General features: G+C 41.5%; 1 protein-coding gene and 1 long non-coding RNA gene across 7 annotated transcripts in view; one reads left to right on the forward strand and one right to left on the reverse strand.

Annotated features, from left to right (window-relative positions):
* The window catches only part of NFIA (nuclear factor I A), a 359,137-nt gene that overhangs the window by 19,039 nt on the left and 316,548 nt on the right, over positions 1 to 23,550 (reverse strand). For 3 of the 6 annotated variants that reach the window (XM_019501201.1, XM_019501205.1, XM_019501203.1), the window contains 3 exons: positions 17,734 to 17,912; positions 15,824 to 15,989; positions 7,801 to 7,892 (listed from right to left, as the gene is read on the reverse strand). In XM_019501201.1, the coding sequence (XP_019356746.1) occupies positions 7,801 to 7,892; positions 15,824 to 15,989; positions 17,734 to 17,912 (437 nt within the window). The remainder of the gene's footprint in view (positions 1 to 7,800; positions 7,893 to 15,823; positions 15,990 to 17,733; positions 17,913 to 23,550) is intronic. The other 3 variants (XM_019501204.1, XM_019501200.1, XM_019501206.1) reach the window with 2 other exon arrangements.
* On the forward strand, positions 1,103 to 12,270 carry LOC109286585. Its single transcript, XR_002094626.1, has 4 exons — positions 1,103 to 1,825; positions 7,228 to 7,438; positions 9,119 to 9,405; positions 10,742 to 12,270. It is a non-coding gene; the product is annotated as an uncharacterized LOC109286585 (long non-coding RNA).

Here is a 23,550-nt window from a genome sequence, read left to right on the forward strand (position 1 = left end):
TCTTTCCCCTCGTGTAATACAGGCCTTCAACTTGAAGTGTGCCGTTCTTCTCAAGGGCTGAATGGACATCACTTGGGGCCTCTGTATGCTGCCCAGTCCATGAGAAGAAAAGGGGGCAGCCTCAGATCTAAGGCCACCTTGGCACCCCCACTCTGTGCTCTATGCTACCGGGGGGCTTTACAGCCTGGACACCCACTACACTGGGAGCTGGTGGCCACATGCAGCGTTTGTGTAATCACAGACTCGGTGGTCACGCTAGCGCAGCATGCGTGCTATCCGCTCCCACCACGTGGTGGTATCGCTCTGGTTCTAATCCAGTGGGGATGTTCGCTGCCCAGTATTTCTCCTGATGAATTTCCCCAGAAGAGAAAACTGGTTTTAAATACAACGTGGTGGAGGGAGCAGTACAGGGACAAAAACTGAGTATGTGTTCTTCTCTGGACTTTCCAAGTTCTGAGAGCTGCAGATGCTGCTGGCTCTGCAAAAGGGCAGTCTTTTCAGGAGGAAGGTCATCCTGCCATAGTTGGGGAAACTCTTTGCCCCGACTTAAAAAAGCACCCTTCAGCCCAAGAAGTCAGGGGGAAACTCTAGTAAAGGAGAACTCACATTTATGAACGTCTCTCTGCTTGCTCAGCAGTTCCCACTCGTGTCTCCCTTGGTGAGATCCACGGTTCACTGGTATGCCCACAGACCCAGGGCAGGTATCTGGTGCATGGGTTTGAAGGCTGGTACATGGGTTTGAAGGCCTAAAACTGATCTAAGTCCCAAATGACAGATTGTGAATGGTTCCTCTATGCCTATCTTTTCAGAGCACAGTGCCTTTCCTTTCCTCTCACCTTGCTGCTAGTATGGGGCAGACGGCAGATTACTGTTGGGTCCAGGAGAAGTAGGGGCTCTGGAGAGAAGCATTCAAATAAGCTAATGTGCTTGGGAGACAAAGTCCCTCTACGACTCTACTGTTTAATCAGGAGAGGATCTACTCCCAAATTCAAATGGACACTCAGTGCATCTCCTACGTTCCTCCTTCTCTCTTCCGCTGCATTTCCCACCGAGAGGACAGGCGTGCTAGCCGTGAAACCAGGAAGCATGCTCTACAGCAAGGTGTTTCAGAGCCATTGCTTTTGTGGGCCTGCTGCTATGGAAATTGCTTTGTGATGTATGGAGCTCTCAGGGGGCTGACTTGGCAGAAATGCATTTTCATAAATTAGTGCTCTCATCTCCCTTTGTGCTCAACCACAAGGCTACATTCAGACTTCAGGACCCAAATGGCCTGAATAGGGGCAGAAACACCTAATATATGTGAGTGGTGGGAAAATAAATCTATGAAACCTACAAACAGGGCAGGCTTGACTTACTAGTGGTTCAGCTTGGGACTCAGAAAACCAAAATAACCAACATTTTTCCTAGGGCCTTTCCTACTCTCCAAGTGCCTTTTGTAATGTGAAATCCGCATGCTCCTGCTACACTTTTTTATGAGCACAAGCTGCCGTTACGCAAAGCCCTGGCTCGGTTGGTAGCACTTTGCAGTAATATGATGGGATCCTGCGCCTGGGAGCGAGCTCTGGCTTCCTGCTGCGAGGACCAGCAGAGGCTACATGAATTACTGCGGTAATGCACAGCCCCAGGGGAACGGGAAAAGGAGAGAAGGGTGCGCCAGGGGAAAGGGCAGTTCATAGTTCTCCCTAGAGCCCCAAACAGTTGCTCAAGAGCTGCAGCCACATGAACTTCAGGTAAAAACGGTCTCTTTACTGTCCCTGCTTGGAATGGAGCAGGACAGGCTGAAGGAGGAGTTATGGAAGAAGCAAAAACAGAAAATCCCTATCAAGTAAGCCACATATTTTACTTAAGAGAAATGGTTTGCAGAGGTTTCTTTTCTCTATAAGCTGTCAATGGAAACTAGGCATAAAACAATATGAGCTGGAGGAATGACAGCTCTCTAGAGCTGCACTGGCTTTCTATTCAAGGTACTGACTTTGATCTATGCAATCCCATACAGGTTAGGTCTTAACAACTTGCAGCTTTTCTTCTGCCTTCCCACCCCCAACAGGAGCTGCCATACAGCTGAAGTCAGCTGGGTCACCTGTGCTCCATTTTTTACGATTAAGTGCCTAGGAAGTGATAATTGACTGATATCATGGGAGGGTCATCTGCTCAGGAATTTGCCTCCCTTGCCTGCTTGATAAAGCTCCCATCCACTAGTATACAGGATACTGTACAGAGGGCAAGGGTCTTCTTTTCCCCCTCCCCCTCTTTCTCAAGACTTTGCTTGGAAATACTGCTAATGGAAAACTGCAGGTGGTTTTTAGGGTATCAGCTGAGACTGAGAAAGGGAAGCAGGTTCTTGAGGAGAAGAGAATCATACAGTTGGATTCATATAAGTACCTGAGATATAAAATACATGATGTTTAGAAAGAGAGAAAATCTATATAAAAGAAAAGCCCTTGCTATTTACTATGGAAAAGACTGAAGATAACAGACCTAAAGCAACACTATACCCATACACCAAACAGCAATAGCTCCTACTCCTGATTCATTCTCCCTCTTTCTAACTTGCCAGAGCACAGGATTTCTCCCAGCATACAGCTCTGGGCCTGCTACTCCTTTCACTGGCAATACAAAGCACCTGTAGTTTTAAAGCTACTATTTTGTAACTGCTACTGCTAGTTTTCTCTCTCCCAGTGAATGTGCTGCTTGGGTTTCTTATGCTTTTGCTTTTCATTGCTGAGGAAAAGGTATAACTTTAGTAAGTTAATAACTTAGTTTTTTCTCTTCTCTAGCAAGATTTTATTTCTATGTCTTTGTTTCTTTTGGGGGTGGCAGATAAAATATGGGTCTTCGCTAGTCCTATAATAGAAATGCATGTTCAAGAGGCTAGATTTTGTGGTCATTTATGTGCATCTAGAAGTGACTTCATTATAACTAATGGAACGACCGTGGTCTCATCTGTCACAGTGAGAACTGATTCTGGCTTAATGCTTATAGTCTGATTCCACTTTAGGAACCAGTATGAGAAGTAGGAATGGCTCTGTCTTGATCGTGTCCTAGAAGTGAATGTGGGCAGCTTCCTTTGGAATAAGCATCTGCTTCTGTGTTTAACAAATATCTGGAAGCCAAACGGAGCAAAGTTATACTGGGCAGGCATGCTAAAGTTAACTGGTGTTCTTCTCTAAAGTCGCTGAGGCTCTATGGTGTCCCTTTCCCCTCCTTTAATATAGCAGAGGAGCAGTGTACTTGTAGCAGTTTCCACCTTTTTGTCCTGAATCTGCCTCGTTGCCTGGAGCATGAATTTTGCCCGTGTTTATAGCCCAAGGCTTACCAGCTTTCAGCTTCCAAGGTATGTGCATGCTGCATTAAATGGATTTGTGGCTCAGGAAGTTTCTACTGAGTGAAATGCTGCACTTCCCAGAAAGCTGAAGAGATATTGCATAGTAATTGGTGATCAGTGAAAAAGGAGTTGTCTGACGCTGAATTTGTATGCTTCTGAGCCAGGAAAAACCCTGATTTGTGCCATCTTTGGATGAATCAGCCAGCATTACATATGGACAAGCACCAGTTTAACAATAATGATGATAATTGCTATTATAATAAAAAGGTGTGGCTTGCCTGAGCCAATAGTAGTTAACACAAAAAAGCGGGTGGTCAAAGTAGGTTTGGTGTCACTAGCCTGACTGACTATGCTGATGGCAGGTCCTTTGTTTCATTATTCTTTTTCACAAGAGAAAAAAAATGACTTGGTCCACAGGCATGTATAAGCCACTTGTAGATTAGTGTCTCATTAATGGGTGGTATTTTACCACCTTTCTTTTTCTTGGCAACCTAAGAGATGTATCTGTTACTTAGTCATGTGGTATCTGGACCAGCTTGTTTCTGAAACCATAGGTTATGTATCCCAGGCATACTGTATTTCTGATTTGCATATGGCAAAGGCAGTTAAAAAGCTGAAGCCCTTGTACTGCTTGCAAGTCAAGCGGCTAAAGTAAATGATTTATCAAGTGAAGGTTACAACACCTGTGCCTTTTTGTCAACAAATATAGCCTATGCCAAGTCAAGTGATTCCTTTAATAGCCCAAATAGTAATTCAGTTTTAAATAGCCCTATAGATGGGACAATTCTGTGGTGAGCTGTTGCAGCACCGTGAGTGATGGGGGAAATGGAGGCAGTGTTTGGGTTTGCAAAACTGTTGAAACTGCTATAGAGACTATTTTTTAAAACTAGCATTGCAACAGTTGTTGAACAGAAGCACTGAAACAGAGCCACGGAGCTACACCTGTTAGCGCTATGGGTTTTTTCTGTCCCAGATTTGTACTCCTAGCATAGCAAATACTTCTGCATCAACCTATGATGACAAAAAAGTAACTAATTTCTCTAAAATGTCTCGCTCAAGATACTGACTTGTATTTTAGGAACTAAACTAGAACAGGTGGTTAACAGAAATATCTACTCCCGATTTTCACATAGGCCACTAAGAAAGGCACATTCCTCCTTTTGTTTAAAACTAGTACAAAGCAATCCCTGCTCCAGTCCAACCACACTGCTGCAAATTGGTCAACTCCTTTATTTCACTGCTGTTTGAATCCCTTGAGTGTCCCGTCATGTATAGGGTGGCCACTGACAGTCACTTGGTGAGGGTTAGGCCCCTTTGGCCAATCAGCGGTGAGAAGTGGGGCTGTATCCTTGGCCAATCAGCAGCAAGAGGTAGGGCCACCAGACGTCTTGGCCAGTTAGCAGCAAGAGGCAAGGCCACCATGTCCCTGCCTCCCTGGCTGGCTTGGAGCTCCTCTCCTCTTGGCTCTACCTCGAGGCACAGCCAACAGACTCATAAGGACAAATGACTGAAACGTACTTCCACCACTGAACTGAAAAACAGGGCTTTGCTGTCCATTCCCCATTCAGAAATGGACAGGAGACAAAGGACTTAAAAACAGGACAGTCCGGTATAAAACAGGACTAATGGTCACCTTAGTCTTGCGACATGTCTGCTACTGAAACAGTACTTGCATTGTTGTGGACATGCTAAATCCTTAGCAATCTGAGATCAAGGACTGCAGACATGCAACCACAAATAGGAGAAGAAAATACGTAGCTTTTGAAAGTTGCCTCTAATGCGTCCCCCACCGAATTTCTCAAAGCTTGGATCTGGATCAGAACTTCCACAAAGGCCAGAAATCTTCAGATCCAGAATTTGGGTTTAGGCCCATCTGTAGTATGGAGGCGTTAAGAGAAAACTCTGTTTCCTTACACTGAACTGAAGCTGATGTTAAAGCTACGAGTTTGACTTCAGAAGTACTCAATGCTCCTACTGAAATGCAAGTGAATTGGGGGGTGTCAATAACTGCTGGACATCAGGCCACACAAGTCCTAACCAGTATGCACTGTAAAAATCCTGATGGAAAACAGCCCTATCTACCACTTTTAATAACTCACTCTCATTTGTTTTTATCTTTTAATTTAAAAAATATCCTAAGTGATTGCTCTGAACCATGGGCCAACGTTCTGCAAAAATTTCATTACATTTTTTTTTTTTTTGGTTAGAGGAAGGTTAAATAAATCACCAGATATTAGCTCCCTAGTATTTTTTCACTCCTCTGATTTAAAATATGGTCAACTTGACTTAGTTCAGAATTACTATATGAATAAATAATTTTAATTTAAAGTGAGTTTTTATGACAAATTATAAATCTACCATTAGTAGGTTATGAGAGTTATGCTGATGTACCTTGAAATCCAGCAGCAAAAGGAGGCAGTCTCAATGAGAACAGTATCAGCCCCTTTAACCAAAGCTGCACATCTCACTTAAATTGAAAGTTTTTGCTCAGCGTTGTCATGCACGACCCAGTGTCGCATAGAAGCACGTACAGTAAAGCTAGAGCACTTCCCAATGGCTTAAATCATAACTTGCAGGGATCAAAGTTCGGAGTCAACAAATAAATGTGAAAAGCCTAGCTTAACAGATGTAAATAAGTTTAAAACATTTGAGAGATTTAGATTCTGTTGCATTCCACTATGTAACCAATTTGGCAATCAGTAATTGTTAAAGCCTTTTAGGAAAGCTATTGGAGCATTCTCCAAAGGGTTTCAAGTTTCTTAGACCATGAAGGAAAAGGCCAAATGCTTGAAGACTTTAACAGCGTACCTTAAAATTCTTCTGTTTCCTCATTTCAATGTATTTCTGTGTATTACGACCATTTACAAAACCACAGGAGAAATGTCATGATTCAAAAGTAAAGAAGCATGAAACCTTGCCTTGTATATCGATTAAACAGGAGGAACTAAAAGGGAGGCCTGAAAACAGGGGAACCAGTTGAATTCTGCTAATAAACTAAAGTAATAGGCACTTGAAGAGTTAAACCCCCCTTTCTGTTGCTGGTGTACTTTCTATGACCCTGTTTAATGCAGAGAAGGTTTGAGATCCCATGTAGTTTTAACCTGTGCTGTCGACAGAGCTATAAACTAAAGCTCCCAACAAATGATACAGAAGGAAGAGATATCAGGCAAACATAGCGTGCTCATAAGCATCCGGTCATAGCCCCATAACCTGACATTTTTTCCACAATAAGTGACACGATTTTATTACACTGATCAAGTAGGTGCTGATGACATCACCGTGTAGATTTTGTCTTCATGCATGTTTTGAAAATGTGGCCCATTGCATCTCTGAATCTGTATCACAATGGTTCAGGCATGTATAAGATCTATTTCAGGCTGCATGGAAGGAGGTAAAAGTAAAAGCTCAAACTTGGCTAAGTTCATATGCTAAACTATTACTTTATAAACCAAAGTTCAGCTCAAAACAAATTACAAATGCGTTTTGTTCTTGACTTTAAACGATCTGTAATGCAATCATGCAACCATTTTAAACTATGGGCTACAGTGGTCCTAGAACACTAGCTCCTCTCATTTTTTTTTTTATACCCCTCTATGATGAGATGATATTAAGCATACCCTTAATTTTTTTTCAACATCTGGCTCAAATTAGCCACTAACAAAACTGCCAACAACTATTTTCTTAATTGAACTTGGGAATATGATATGCCTTGGAAAAAGCACATTTAAACCTTGTCCTTCTCCTAAAGAAACAAAAATGTTTACTTGAGCTTCTGATTCAACTGTAGCAAATCTATGAATAGTTGTCCCAACATCACTGGGGTCAAACACAGTGTTGGTTGTGAACAACAGAGTAGAGCTTTAAATTGATGTTTGATTTTTTTTTTGGTTTTTATCTCCAAGTTGGATCTAGGGAGAAGAGGCTGGAAGGTTTTCAGAAAGCCCTAACTTGGGTTATGTGCTTGTGGGGTGTGAGTACATCTCCTTTCTTATACAAAAAGAAATACTCACCTGCACACTCAAAACCCCACATTAACAAATCAGGAGCTTAATCCTGGTCCTACCGAAGTCAACAGAAAATCTCCCATTGACTTGAGCAGCACAGGATTGCACTGTAAGTGCATCATTATCTGAGGGGTCCATCTGGGTTTCTTTTGCACATGTAACTATATGCACTTGCAAATAAGCTAGATGCAATAAAAGACTTAAACACTTAGTCCTGTGGGGGAAAAAATATGCACTAAAAGCCAATGCCTTGGAAAGCAAGGGTAGTTCTCCAGTTATGAAAGAAGCATTATTACCAGATAAGCTCAAAAACACAACAAACAGACAAAAACTGCAAGTGACATCACTGTTGTTACTGAGAACATGTGGGTGAACTGACAGTGGAAATGCGGTTTACTTTGTAAGAAGACATTAAAATACACAGAAGAATAACAAGCGGCACTGCATACAGAGAAGTCGAAAGCTGCCCACCTGTGTCTGTTGAGGGATATTTACAAAGCTTGGATCCCGTGGTCCAACACTGACGAATCGGTTTGCGGGGGAGGTGCTGGGTGTCGAGTAGGCTGTGAAGGGAAGGGACACATGCGTTGAGGAAGCAGCACTAGATTGCACACAAACAACACCAAAACACACCGTCTCAGAGCCACCTAAGCAGATGTTTAACATGGAAATGTGCAAACGTTTTAGAGAGCAAGAGTTGGATTTCAGACACTGGAAAGGTTTCCTCTTAGTGATGGATATATAAGTACATACATAACTGAGGTGCAGAAGGTAATTCCTTGAAACCTAATAAGGCAATGTACTCAACTGATCCAAAGAGTTTTTAATTTGAGAAGAGTAACACTACTGGCCTTTTGATGTGAGGCTGTACAATGAGCACTGTGGGCCCCGAACCTGGGTGCATGTTCCTGAGTGCCTTCACTCACATACATAAGTTCCCAAGAGTCTTCACTCGCATAGACTTCAAACACACTATTCATGTCAATGAACTTACTCAAGTGCATATTAACAGAATTGGGCCCTTATTTCATTCTAGTGGAGTGCAGTATAAATTATTAAAGCCCTGACTGTCATACTGTTGGGGTCTGCGGAGTCCAAAACATTCATTTGATCTGTTTGTCAAACTAAGAATGTTCTTTTGGTGAAAAATTAATGGGTTACAGTTTGGTTGGGGTAAGAAGTGCACTCAGTCTGAAAACTCCCTTTAAAAATTGGACTAGCTCCCATAAATGTAAAGCTATCAAACGTGATGCAAGCCAAGAAGAACCCAGCTTACTTCCAAACTGGAAGTACTTTAATGATTTTATTGTTGCTCTACAGTTCTCAACTGCAGTTGTCTAGAACTTGATGCACTTCAAATTCAAAAGCTTTCAATACATCTTAAAGTAAGTCCATAGGTCTGAACACCGCACACATGCAGTCACGCGCCCTCCCCCTCTTTCTGCTTTCTGCAAATGCCTGTCTAAACAAAAACAATCCAAAAGTCGTTCTTTCTAGTTAAATACATTTAAAGGACTCGAAACACACTATACTAAATACAAGTCCATAATGTGAAGCAAAAAAAAAGCTGGCTATCCAACTTTCAGATAAAGAGGTAAAAATAACTGTATAAAAAGTGAGCTGTGGCTCATGAAAGCTTGTGCATCTCTGATTCAGTTAGTCTATAAAGTGTACTTCGACCTTGCTTTTGGCCAAATTAAAGTGAGGGCAAATATATAGTTTAGGTCTCATTTGAGGAGAAAAGCAATTGTACTTAAGTATTCCATAAAGATACTAATCTTTTTTTCAGTACAGCTGAAATCCTACTGCTTTTTCAAGGCAAAGTATGTGGTGAAAACTGTTGTGTCAGATGAGTTGTTGGTTTGAGGATTCTACCGGATTCTCGTTTCTTATCGGACTATGAGGAACGGATGACCTCAATGGAAGGATCTTTGAGGAAACAAGGATATGTCAAGTGTGGATTAGACCAATCCTGTAAGAAATTGAATAATTTAGGCTCCTTTTAACTCCTACTAATTTCACTGGGAGCTACAGTCCTCTGCACCTTTTAGGATGGATTCTGTCTTGGAGACTAAGGTGAGTTTTTCCCATTCAGAAAGGCACTAAAACTTGTTCAGACAAAGCGAGTCTGCCTTTCTGTAATTCTTAGCAAAGATTTAATATGAATACAGTGTACAGTAGTTAGGCTTCACATCCCAAGATTATTTTTTCATAGTATTGTACAAAGTGTACAAAGTACAGCATATTTACTGGTACACTGCTTAGTGTTTGTAAGTAATAACTAAATTGCAAATATAAGGCTAAGAGGACGAGTAGAATTTGTGATGTATTTGCTTTGCTTTTTTCTGTGCATGCTCAAAAAAGGCAGTAATTTGCAATAGATATGGCTCATCAATGGTGTCAGTTATTTTATGCAGTATTTTCTAGTTCAGAAATGCTTGAGATAACTATCAGTTAACCTTTGAACCCAACATAAAACGAGAATAAAGATTCTTCCTACAGCAACAAGAGCTGGCTTAGACCTCAAAATCAGAAACCTGCTATCCAGCTCTTTGGATCCTCTTTATGAGGTAAAAAGAGTAGCTCCTCAGAGCAGCTGCCTCCACAGAAACAAAGATCAGAGGTGAATAGAAAAAACTCAAATTAACTTTCCAATTTTCAGTTGCTGCATATCACTACGACGCCTTGCCCTGGCAGATATCTGGTGCAGGAAGATGTGTGCCTGCAGTGCAATGTATAATGTTTTTGGCACTGATGAATATGAGGAGATGGTTTGAGAGTGGAGAAGACATGCAGATGAAGGAAGAACATTTCTTCTGCAGTAAAGTTCACTACTGGCAATTGTCAAATTTGGAGTGAATTTTGGCTTTCGGCTCATACAACAGGATGTTTCCATCCAGCATTATTTTCACTCTGCTTAACTGAGGCAAAATGATATGATAGCTATTGCAAAACCTTGTGATAACTGTAAAGCTAACTTCTGTCCCATTACAAGTGCATATGCAACCACTTTGGACCAACTGGACTTCTGGAATTTATTTGGCCCTTCTATACGAAGAATCCAATATTCTTTCGGTGCTTGACCTACCAGACTGATCTACAAGATGCAATTTATTATTTAAACACTGGCAGTCTCACAAATAAATGGTTTCTTGTTTGCCTGATTTCAGACCAAGGTATTTTCTGGCAAGGCATTACAGAGAATTGCAGGGAAACCACATTAAGGCTACCCTTACTATATATTTGTTCAAGCAGAAGGATTCTAGAGTTCTTTCTCAACTACATACTCCATGTAGAGTCACTTCAGCAAGCTCATGCTGGGGGGAAATATAATAGCTATGTAAAGACATACGCTTTGGTGTTAATAACTGAAACTATTTGTAACTCAGTATCTGAAAATGCTTAAATTTAGATTGGTGCTAAGATATTAAGAGGAAACAGCAACACTAAGTGTTTACAAGTAAAGAATACTGAAACAAGGGACATTTTCTACATATTGTGAATGTCATATCCTATACTGCAGTGTGATGCCACCACAATGATGTGACGCACCAGGGGATATCTAAAGATTGCAATGGTCAGAATATTCATTTTGCTGTGGCACGCTCAGTTGCACTAGTCCCCATCTTGGGATGGGGCGGGTAACAAATAGAGATTCCAGCTACTGCAATACCAACTCTACTTCTTGCAATATCCCATCTTCTCCTTGGACATTTCACACCCAAATACAGTACAGAGTGCTTCCTGCTTGATGTAGGGAGTTGGGCTGATGTGTTTTCCTGGATGTCCTACCATTTCTGACTTCTGGACTCTATTCACTGGTTTTAAGAACTGGAAACACCTTTGGTTGGCTAAAAGTATAGCAAATGAATTTTTTTTTAGATGCAAAAATGTTTTGGGGTGCTATCTTTTATTGGACCAACTGCTCAGGAGAGATTTAGGCAAGCTTTGGGGTAAAAGGCACCTTTACATAGTCTCCTTCACAGTGGTGTTTCCAACTCCATTTTACAAAAGTGGATACACAAGCTAGAGAGAGAGAGTGGGAGCAGTCACCTGCCATCCAATCCTATTCCTTAACCACAAGATCATCTCTGTCGGTTCCTTGAGCCAGATCCTCAGCTAATACTATGCCAGTTTACAGATGAGACCCTGGCTCTTTGTGTTTTAATAAGAATATTTTCCTGATCAGTGCAGTCTTTCTTCTGTTGGAATCTGCTGTGGAGTATTTCCAGCCTGTAGCTGTGGAAATGAACTCGATGCCACAAATTTAGTATGATGCTTCACTTCAGGAACAAGCAAAAGAGAAAGAGCTGGCAGGGAAAGAACACTTGCTCACACAAATAGCTTTGGTATTTAGCCAAAATGGCAAGAAATCCTATGAAAGACAAGACATTACAAACAATGTTATGAATGTGATGTATTCTAAAGTTTTCTGCAGTAGGAAAATGCTACTGTAACAGATACTTTCCCAGAAGACTTGTTGCATACTAATGGGTAGTCTACCTAGCAGTTGTGCCGTAACAGGGAAAACGATCTGCTGCTGATCCGCCTTCCAGGCTGTTCTAATCTAATGTGCTGAGGACCCTCCTGTACACATCAGAAAGAGAAGTATAGGTACCTGGTGTGTACAGCAACAGTGCCTGGACAGGTGACTGATACTAAAAGTTTAAACCCAATACACATCTCCAGTCAGAGGTACAGCCAGCTATACTAAAACACAGCACAAATACAATATAGAATACATTGCATACCAGAGATTCCCTCCAGCTGTGTCTCTTCCAGCACATCACACACGCTGACAAATTAAGTTATCATCGTCATCATGGACTGGGAAATAGGGCCCAGAAACCTGAAATACCTTACCCCAAGGACACTCAACAAATGTATGACAGAGAAATAAAAGCTCCTGATTGTGAGGCTGGTGCTTTAAGCACAAGATCATTCTTTTCTTCTGTCCATGCAATTAAAGAAACTTTCATGTTAAACTGTATATAAAGACATGCTGAGTGGATGCTTTTGCCCTGCAAGGGAAAAGGAAAGGCTCTACCTATGCGCAGTTGTGAAGCATCAGAAAGTTTACCTAAGGGAGCTGTGCCTCTAAAACCAAACCCCACCTTCAAATAGGAAAGCAAATCTTGTGTTGCAATAACAGGGACAGATGCTAACGATCCGGGTCTTTTGTGCTAAGTACTTCACGGTGGCAGAGTGCCATCAGTACACAATAGAAGCAGGGTTTTCTCAGGGCCACAGGGGGTCAACTCCAGGAACCGTCAAGCTTGGAAAAGCAACGTAGGGCCATGTTTATGCTGTGCTGGCTTTGAGTTACCACTAAAACCAAACCTCTTGGACAGGGAGAAATGGGACATGAACTCAGGGTCAGTGTGCAACGCGAAGGTGGGTTTTTTCTACTCTGACTCCTCTTTTGGAGGAAAAGTATAGCATCAAAAATCATAGGTACCATCCCCACAGTGTTATTTCCTCACTGATGGAGGTGCTGGATTTGCAGAAGAGGTCAGACCTTCCCCTGGAAATTCTGAGGCCAACCCTGTAGCCTGGATCATTGTGCAGTAGCACCTGCGTGCACCTCCCTAGGGTCTGCTGCTCTTGGGAGATCCTGTTTTACCCACAGAATTTTAATGTCATAGTTGGAGAGTTTTACTCTTGGGCTCAAAAGCATTAACTACCATGTTATGATGATCCTCTTTTTCAGGAGGGCATGATGTATTGAGCAGCTGCTCCTGGTTTCTGCACCCTTCTGGAGTGCCATATTCCAATTCCTGGTAGTGCTTCAAATGCATTTTGTTTCTGTGGAGGGCTTTATACCAGATCAAGGAAGAGGAAGAGCACAAAACAAATGTTAATCCCTCTTCATTCCATTTCCTTGGGGATTTTTTTCACTTCCATACAGCAAAGGAGGGAGTCTGGCTGAAAGCTAACAGCACTCCCCTGTGACGCGGTTGGTTCTGTTCAGTAAGTTTCTTTCCATAATTGTACATGCTATGGAGGGCAGGCAGCACTGAAAAGGGATACCTCTGCTGATGCACTGGTGCACTGAAAATGCGTAACCAGGGAAAACGCTTACTCATTTGCTTTTGTCAGCCTCTGGTGACTCTAAACTTCCTATTTCCACTCCAATATTTAGTAAAAAATAAAATGAAAAACCCAAACAGCAGCAAATAGTTATCTCAGCAGGGTCCATGTTCTATTGTACCATATTTATTCTAAGCTCAAGACATTGCTTAAGGACACTATGATACAGATATACCTGGATAGTTTTTGCACTTATTAGAGACCCGTTTAGCAGCGAAATCCTCAGTATAACAATTGCAAAGAACAGAAGCAGCAAGAAGTGAGAAGCTGATACTGCACTGGGTATATTTTGGTCTGAGCAAGCAAACCCTCCAAATTACCAACTAAAGAGGGATGCTTCAGTCTATAGGACCATTCTAAATTGTCAGAATATTTTTTGGAAGATTTGTCCAGTGAATGAAACACCTGCAGAGAGGTGAGGGGAAGGCAGGGGACTGGAGGGATATGCCTAATGTCTGTGGGCGACATCCTCTATGCTCATAGTCTGTTGTAAGCACTGAGTATGATGGGCTGGTTCTGATGTGAATGCTGCCCTGCAGATCTCTCGCCATTCTTAAAATCAGTGCTACCTCCTGAAAAAAATCCTGTTGGCTTATTTTGCCTTCCCCTGGCTCAGGTATGAATCTAGTTTTTCTTTGGAAAAAAGGTCCTATAAAATCTACATTTCCAGAGTAGATTACACACTCCTTAAAAATTAGTCCACTGGTACAGTCAAACCATTTAGCCTGCATGATTCTTATCAAATGGAAGGTGCGTGCTCGACTATGTATAGAACTGTATGTTTAGCTATCAGACTGACTAATTACCGAGCGGTAATTATTTTTTCCTAATCTTTTGTTTAAATACCATTAACTAGCTGCTCTTGAAAAAACCTGGATTCCTAATCATCTTGACAGCTGTCAGTTGAACAATCCCAGCCACAATGGACCCGCCCTTCAGCTGGTGTAAATCAATGTGGCTCCCCTGGCTTCAGTGGACATATGCCAATTCTTCCCCCTGCTGAGGATCCAGCCAAGTACACATTTAGCTTGTTTACAGAATCGGAGAATCACGGAAAGGAACGTGAAGATAACTGTTAAAAATGGTGTTTAGACATTTTTTTTCTTTAAGCGCTACAAGCTGCCAGTCAATTATGAGCTATAATTGAAATGCTGACATATTCAATGCACAGATTTAATTTTTCCCAATTCTAAAAGCCTGAACATACTGAGGTATCTCAAGCTGTGCTCAGTTGGAGCTCTGAGTAAACATGAACCTTTTTCACTAGGCTGAAATGCTCACTGCTTGACACACAACCTATGCTGTCCAGTTGAAGGATGCCACACGAAAATGCCACGATCTTCCTGACTTGGCACATGCCTCGAGAAACCAACCACATCGCAGTCTGGTCTTGAAGGGGTGAATTACCTGAGCTGTGCCCGAAGCTTTAAAATTTTAGGCTCCATATGTTTTGAATAACACATATCTCCTTGGGTAGCAAGCAGCATGATATGTAACATTTAAATAATAAAGCTTCAAAGCATGCACAGGGAATTGCTTTTTTTGATTAGATTGATTGGTGGGTGTGTGGACATCTTGGACTCACCTCATTGTGGAATAAGTCACCTACTGTTGCCATTAAAGCACTGAAAGTTTCCCCTTTGGTTTTAAATGCCAATTTGTTTGTAGCTTCATTAAATCATTTTGTAATTAACTCCCGGCGTATCCAGATTTTTTACAGCTTTAAGCCCAGCTGTAGCAGATTTTGTTTCCCAGCAGAGCCAGTCCAAAACAGTATCCCCATGTGTACATGCAGGAATTTGTGTATTTGACTTGTAGCTACACAAAATGCACGAGGGGGCTGTGCGGGTGGTATGGAAAGGATTGGAGGTTTCACCCTGGGCAGAAGAAATACCCTAGCGGTCTGCACAAAATGTAGAACCTGCCAAGGAGCTCAGTCATAAGGGAAATGAGTCCGAGTTTCTCTAGAAAGGCGTATTCCAGGGAGAGCTGTAAAAGGAGTGAGCTCTGAGGACTTGTCAGTTTAGTCTAGCATGTCCAAGAAGCAAGTCTGTGTGGGTCTCTGTCTGCCTTCTGCAGAGCTCCCATACATCCTGTCTTGCAACACGTGTGAAAAGCCGGCCCTGTGGACTCTTCAGGACACTGCCAAAGGTCCTGAGTGTCCTAGCCCCCTCCCCCCCTATTTTAGCTGCTGGCTGCTAGCTGTCTCAGATGTAATTATGTGCACTGCCAGCAAAAAATCAAGTTGGTTGTGTATGAGGGAAAATAACAAGCTCATAATTTTTTGCCAACCTCACGCAATCTGCTCAAAGCATAGTCCACTCCTCCTCATCTGTGACCAGAACGTAGCTATGGCAGTTTGTGGATAATGAAACCCTTGGTTCCTTGTTGCGTCCGTACTTACTTGGTGAAGTGGGGGAGGTGGCCCCTCCTTCTGTCGATGTAGTTGGAGGTTTTGTGTCTGGCACTGGCAGAGGCACAGGCCTAGCCATTGGTGGCGGAGGTGGTGGTGGCAACATTGGGGTAGGAAGGAATGGATTGTGCACCTTGCCTTGGCTGCTACCATTGGGCTGCCAAAAAACAAACAAACAAACAGACATCAGCTATTAGGAGCCTCTGGTAATGGGAGAGTCATGTTTACAGTTTTGTGCATTAAATTCTTAACTACTCAATGCTAAGGAAGCAAAGATGCTGGAATGAAAGCCTGCTGTGCCCTATACTTCATTGACTTCAATGGATTTGGCATCATACCTCACATCTGGCTTCCAGTAACTATTTTAGATCTTTTAAACCCTTTTCTTTAAGACGGTTACTCAATTTAGTGGTCCTGGTAAAACTGTTTTGCCCAAGATAATAACAGGTAGAGTCATTCTGGACCAAGTTCTGCGTGCACTGTAACATGCACCACTGAGCTAGGTAGGGTGCATACTTAGGCAGAAATTTTCCAGATTCATGCCTCTCCTGTTCTCTTTGGATATCTGTGCCTGGGACTTGAGTACAAATTTCTTTCTGCTGTAAGGAAGCCTTGGGGAGAGTAACTGTTAATTACACTGCCAGGACTGGAAAACGTCCGTAGGTAGAAATAAGGACCAGCCCCACTGACCCGAAGAATGTAATTACTGGAGTTTGTGGGACTGAGGCCTGAGTAGGAAGCCATTCTTCAGGAATATTTATGTTTCCAACATCCAGTACCTTTAATAAACTAGTATATTTAGTCACATGTCTCAAACACTATCTTGTCTTACAAATAAGTCACTTTCCTGCCAAGCAGACTTTTGCTGTATGTTCATTGTGAGTATGCTAGCAGTTCATAATGCTGAATGGTTTGGGATAAACTAAGCAAATGAATACTCAAGGAAAAAGAAAAGCACTATATTGATTTGTTGTCTAGACATAAATGTATCTGCTAACATATTGCAGACATTATTCAAAGCTAGTATTGGCTGGGTTATGCAGAATAAGGTTTTTTTTTTTAGGTGAGGAGAAAAGAGGATTGAGGACACAGAACCTTTTTAAGTAAGTGTAATAAATTAGATGCTAAGACTCATGTTAATTCTCATTAACACTCTCAATATTGTGTGTATAGGAAAAAAATAATTTTGCCAGTTGTTATTTCATTGGTGGAATACAGTCACAAGCATTATATTCCACAAAACATTCATTACAAGATTTAGATATGATTTACATAAAGTTTATAAACTCTGCATTTGACTGGAGTGTTATTTCAATAATGTGAAGATGATGATTCACTTTATTTGATTAAAAAAATGAAATTGCTTATTTGAAGCTTTGGAACGTAGCTTAATTTTTCATGGAGATAAGGGGAAGAGATAACTGCTTACAGAAATAACAAACCATAATAAACTGTACTTTTAACATCTTGAGTTCAAGTACTGGTCAACTTGATCTAAAGGGCTATACGGCAGTATTTTTTTTAAGTGAACTTAGCTGATCTGAAACATCTGTTTCTCACCCTCCCTTTTCCTGCTCTTCCCCCCCCCAACTCTAAAAAATAATTAATAAAAATTATTTGGACCTTGTATTTTGCTAACCCTAGTGGAGCTAGGGTTAGGATGCATGAGGCTGAATTATTTGTAGAGAAACCTCAGAAGGTCATAGACCTACCTCCCTATCAGACAGGCTGAGTTAGTATTACCACAGTGTAAAAAAACATTTCCCAGGAGTCAGCAATTTTTTTTCTGGTGGCAACCGTTCAAGGTGCAACGTTCATGATGGGCGCAACACATTAAGAGAATTCCATGGTTATTTTACACAGGACAAATACTTCTGAAGAAATAAAAACGGTTTCCTTACATTTAGGAACCCCACCTGTCCAGCCTGCTGACCAGCGTCGGGGCAGACAAGTTGGACAAACTCTTTCAGAGTCTCCTGAGGATGATAGCGAATTGCTGGGTGTGAGAAGTATGGCCCAGGCTGTTGAATAATGGGTGATGTTGGAAAATGAAGAGTCGATGGTGTTGCATGTGGACTTGCTATAGGAAAGAAAACAAAGAAGTTACAGCGAGTAGATTCTGCCTTGGATAAAACAGTTCAAATCTACTGTAGCTCTAGCGTAGCTGTGATTTTTTAAATGGACAGTCTTTTTATACAACTAACCTTCACAAATGGCATGGCAGACCGTATTATATCCTAAACTCACTTCAGTCCAATCCTCAGGATAAAGAAGCTAGATATTTCTGAATGATTTTCAGTATTTTTAGTGGACGTTTATAAAGGAATCAGCAGTCCTTGGTAAAAGTGATGACTATTCATTACCTTAAGAGCCTTTCTAATGAATCAAGCAATAAAAAATGTATTTGGGAGATTAGGCTTGATTTAATTGACATTTCAACTAACTCTAGTTTGCACATATGGATCCGTTTTTATTTTATACTATAAATGGTCAATAATTTAATGACACTTTTCTACCTCTTGCTATTTTTTTTTTCACCCCAGTTTGGGAACATTTGTTTTATGTGAAATGCTTTCTTTTGCTGAACACATAGGAAATGGCAAGCCTGCTTTCAGAATGATGTTTACTTTTCTCCGGAACAATTTTAAGGTTTCAAACAAGCCCCTAGGCCACATTGAGAGACGATGCTGAAGGGAATTAAAATTGGGAAATTAACATGATAAAGAGCCACAAGGTAGAAAGACAGCAGGAAAACATACTGACTGGACAGTGACTGTATATAGTGACGAATCCCCTTGGCAGTGACAAATTTGTTCTCAGTTTTAGCCACATAAGGCTACTGATTTTTTTAAAAGATTGTACAGGTAAAACCAGGGCAGAATTATAACCGCATAGTTTAACTGATACCTTAATCCAGCCACTTGGAATTTGAGTTATATCACACTAGATCCTCTTTTGCTCATATCTGTTTACACCTGCTCACCCCTGTGAAATGAAATGCCGACATTTACAGACTCCGGAATTTTTCCCTTTTTCTCTAAAATAAGTTTGTCCCTCCTGCATAGAAGCATAGTGGTTTAGTAGGACACAAGCTCTTCTCATATCCAGGGTACTTGTCTCACCAAACACTAATCACTGCACCACTGCTGCTCCTTCACACACTGGCCCTATTAAACTTTTATGAATTTCTTGCTCATGCACTACATCTGTAAACCACAAAGAACTGATCTGATAAGAGGTATACATGGCATTCAGTATCCAGAAGAAATTCTTGCATTGGACTTAGGGCAAAGGTGCAGTTACACATCACGTTTGGGAAAAGTTGAAGAGTAAGCCAAAATCAAAGAAGAGCAATAAATATTCATTTCACAATGGCTGTTATAGAAAGACTTTTACTAAACAAAAGCTAATATCTATTTCTCAGTTTTCACTCCTTGCCAGTTTGAAAGCATGTTACTTTATTATTACTTTTTTGCTTTAATGCTCATGAAAAATTTAACAACTTCGAAGCCTGAAGTTATGGATAAAACATACACAACAAAGGTAGCAGCAAGCCAACTTTCTCAACGTGATCCTGCTTGTGGTGGGGCTATGTTTGAACCAGTATGGGATAGTTTGGTGTTCATGCCTATTTTTGAATGAATGGTTGCAACAACCAAGGCTGCCAGGGAGAATTCCAGTCATGGTTGATAAGTTCTGGACAACTAGAAATAGTCCTCGGTAAATGGACTAAACCTGTCCAGCCCAGCATCCTACATACCATGCCACTTTGAGATATCAATCATCATATAGTATAAATGTCAATGACTACTAATGGATGGATGTGAATCTCTGTCCTAGATATGGCGAACTTTACATCCCATTATAAACCTTTGAGTTATCCAGTCCTCCCAGCCCATTTTCCCAGCCCGTGGCTCTTTTGGAAATAACGGGAGTGTGAAGAATTGTATTCTATCTTCCTTTTTCACTGGGGTGTGCACACAAGCATGTGTCTTGGATTTTTAAGTTAATTTTACATGGAAGCATCTTTATCCTTATTGTTTTTAAAAGCTAAAGAATTATGTACTTGTAAGATGCTCAGGTTAGAGGTGTTATCTTTTTGTTTTCTTGATAACTCTAAGAAGAGAGAACCCAACCCCTTCAGAGAAAGGGGGGAGAAAGAAAACTATCCCACTGTGAAGAAAGTTTTTATGCTAACATTTTCATGTCCTTAGATCATTTGTACTTGTTATATGCAAATTTTATTTGGCGCTTTTTTTTTTTGTATTTACCAAGGAAAATGCATTTTTTAAAACCAGATGTGTTAATGGTATTTGAAATTGTTATGATGCTATGGTATTATCTTGTGCTTAAGTGACATGCCTCTAGGTGTGTGGTACTGTGAAGAAGAAAAAAAAAATCTGCTAAAAGAAAGAAAGGAAGCCACAAAAACATGGAGATTCAGCGTTTGCATAGATATACTGGATATGTTCTTATATACATAACTGCTCAATAATCTCCCTATGGAAAGTGTGCACACAGAGGAGATAAGTCAATCACCAAGATTAAATTATGCACAAAATTCTCATAGGTTTAGGGAGGCAGAAATACTGCTGTAGAGAGAAGCTGTTTCCCCTGGGCCTTTCATTCTACTTCACTCTTTTTGTATGCTGTGCATTAAATACCCATCACACAAAACCAGGAACACACATGGAAGGTGGTACAAAAAGCTGTGCTAGTAGCTTGGCTCTCCAGCTGTGTACAGGCCCTTTCTGAGGAGCACAAGGGTTGTGTCCACACAAGTGTGGACGTATGGTTCCCCAGGAACAACCAGCAGCAGTGCACCTTGTGCCACCGCTACATGTCCCCAGGGAATGCCCGAGATATGCGCCCCCTGGTGCACAGCAGGTTACCCCGGGTGGGGTAGGGGAGGCTGGGGCCAGCACTGGGCTAGTCCCAGCAGCTTTGCCTGGGATCCTGGGGGCTTCCTCGGGCTGCAGATCCTGTCGTGTGGAGCCTGGCTGGCAGCGAGAGCGTGGCTCTGGCTGGTCAGGCTCCAGTTTTGAGCAGGCACTGCTCCGCTCTTTTTCTGACCCCTGGATATGTGGTATGTGGCACCGCAGACAACTGCGCTCATCTGAACGTGGCCAAGGAGGCAGGTCTGGGAAACAAGGCTGGATAAGCAGCCATCCCCAGACAATGCAACACCTACTAGATTAGTGGAATCTCATTTTCTCCAAATGGATGATCCAGCACTTAACGCATGAGGTAAGGGACAAAGCTTCCCAAGGATTTGTTTTTAGCATCCTATTGACAGTATCAGTGTATCTTAGCTAGCCATAGGAAGGGTTAAGGGTTGGTTTATCAGCATGAGACTCCATTGTAATTAACCTGATTAACATTACAAAGGTGACATGTCAAGTGCTTTTGAGTTTTGAGATACGGTATGCTAACCATTGAAGTCCAAGAACCTGTCCATTAGATGTAGATCCTGGGTGTCAAGCTTCCTTGGCCCTCTAGGCTGGATTTGGTCTATGGAGAACCTTACATGCCAGATCAAGATCACAGGGAGCCTCAGGGGCTGAATCCAGACCTGCCTCCAGCTGCAGGGCAAGTGGTGGTGGCATTTACCACCACAGGCCCTTGAGCTTTGCATCGTAATGTATCTGTTGCTTTCCCCATCGCTGCACACTCATGCTCCCCAGTAGGGCTCCATGTTCCAGAATTTGGTGGTCCTCCTGCCGTCACCCAACCCCTGGATTCCCAGCCCTTCCAGAAGTCCTGCAGGCTGGCTGATACAGCTCAGTGGACCAGATCCAGATCCAAACCCTGATACAAGTGATTAGCTGGATCCACTTTGGCAGATCCTACACTTCTAATAGTCTGTCTGCGAGAGAAATACACATGAAACAAAATGCCAAGAGACTTCCCTCACTGCAGAAAACCAGGAATATGGAATACCACTGGGTTACTGAACATGTAAATCACTGTGAACACTTTTAATTGATCAGAGGATGTGAAGCCTTATTCAAATTCAGGCTGGTATTACCCCTCCTTAAGTCTCCTAGGATCTTCCATAAAGTCTGAATTTTCCTCCTGTTTCTTGTTATCTCAACTGTATCTTCATAATTTACTTTATATGAATTCTCTTCCCTCCCTTCATTGCTCCTCAAACAGAAATTTACACTGGTGATATATATTCAGCTCTGCACCCTTGACATTACTTTAATTCCCTCTTCCCTTTTCCATAAGCTTTCAGAGATTCACAGATTGGACAGAGACTTGTTGCTTTTGGCATTGGCTTCTTACATAGATTCCCAGTTCCGTAGGAGGATCCCGACAAATCCTGCCAGCAGAGCAGTGCAAATAGTAAAACTCAATCTACCTTCAGGTGTGGTGTAATCTAGTGTTCATGTTTTAGGCACATTCCTTCCCTGCCATGGGAATGAAGCATTACAGCATAGCTTAGCTTTTGCAAAACTGTACCATCTCAGTTGCTAATCATTAATAATCCAGGTATAAGTGAAAATCCTGACTGAGATGTTTTACTTAGCCAGGGACATTACATTCTGTGTCCATACAGCAACAAGAAATTTGTTATCAAATTGCGCATGAAGGGAATGGCAGTCTACAAATTCTTAGGGATTGGTATGTCCATGCAAGGCTTTCAAAGGGTAAAGGTTTATGAAGACCCTGCACAGAAAACGTACTGCTTTGGTTGACAGACTTCCAGCCTGTTACCTGTAGCTTCATCTAAGTATCAGTGCGCAAGAGTAGGACTCACAATACCAAGTTTATGGGTCCTAATTTTGAAAATGACTCACCTCTCACCTAGAGCAAATCACTGCAGGCAGTGCTTTCAAGTATTCATTTATATGGTCAGCTCAACACTTCTGAGAATCAGACCCTCAATTTACTCCATACAGTCACTTTTGAAAATGCGGCTCTTAAATCCTGTGCGTGTCAGTTCCCCCATTTGTATATTGGGTATCGTAGTATTTACTGACTATACTTTGGGGTACTATGAACCTCAATCTGGTATTCTCTGTAAGTTGTAAATTGCTTTGAGATCCTCAGATGAAGGCAACATAGAAATACTACCGTTATGTCATGTATAACACAGCCATACCTTTTTTTGCTTATGTAAACTTGAGAAATTCATATCTTCTTATGAACCTCACTCACTTCATGACAAAAGTTTGCCTTATAAAAATATTGAGACATGAAAGTTGGAGCTTTCTTTCAAGGTATGGTTCTAAGTATGGGGAATTAGGATTCCCCAGTGTTATTAAATTGCCTATGTGTGCATTGAAAAAGAGGAATTATCCTATCTCAAAGCAAGCATAAATATTTTAAAGCACACATTACATTAATTGTATTGAAGTTCATGTGAAACACCCCAGAATTTTTGTTGAAGAAAAATAAGATGATAATATATGGTGGCCTACAACATATATTTGAATATTTAAAAACCACTGTCATTGGGCCAAGTAATTATGTGCTACAGCCACTGCATCCTGCTAGGTTTTTGTGTTTTATGGGTTCCTAATGCTATGTAGCGTAAAAATTAGAGGATTTTCTCACAGACTGCTGAATTGAAATGTCTGATTATGAAGGCCAGCCTTGTCTCCTTCCCTCTTGATCTGCAGTAGCCAATAACAAACTAAATTACTAATAAAACAAGCCATCCTCATTGATTAGATTAGCATTTTGTGTGTGTTGAGCAAATGAATGAGAGA

The sequence above is a fragment of the Gavialis gangeticus genome, unplaced genomic scaffold (assembly GCF_001723915.1).
Source record: "Gavialis gangeticus isolate Ggan-Ray unplaced genomic scaffold, GavGan_comp1, whole genome shotgun sequence".
NCBI lineage: Eukaryota > Metazoa > Chordata > Crocodylia > Gavialidae > Gavialis > Gavialis gangeticus.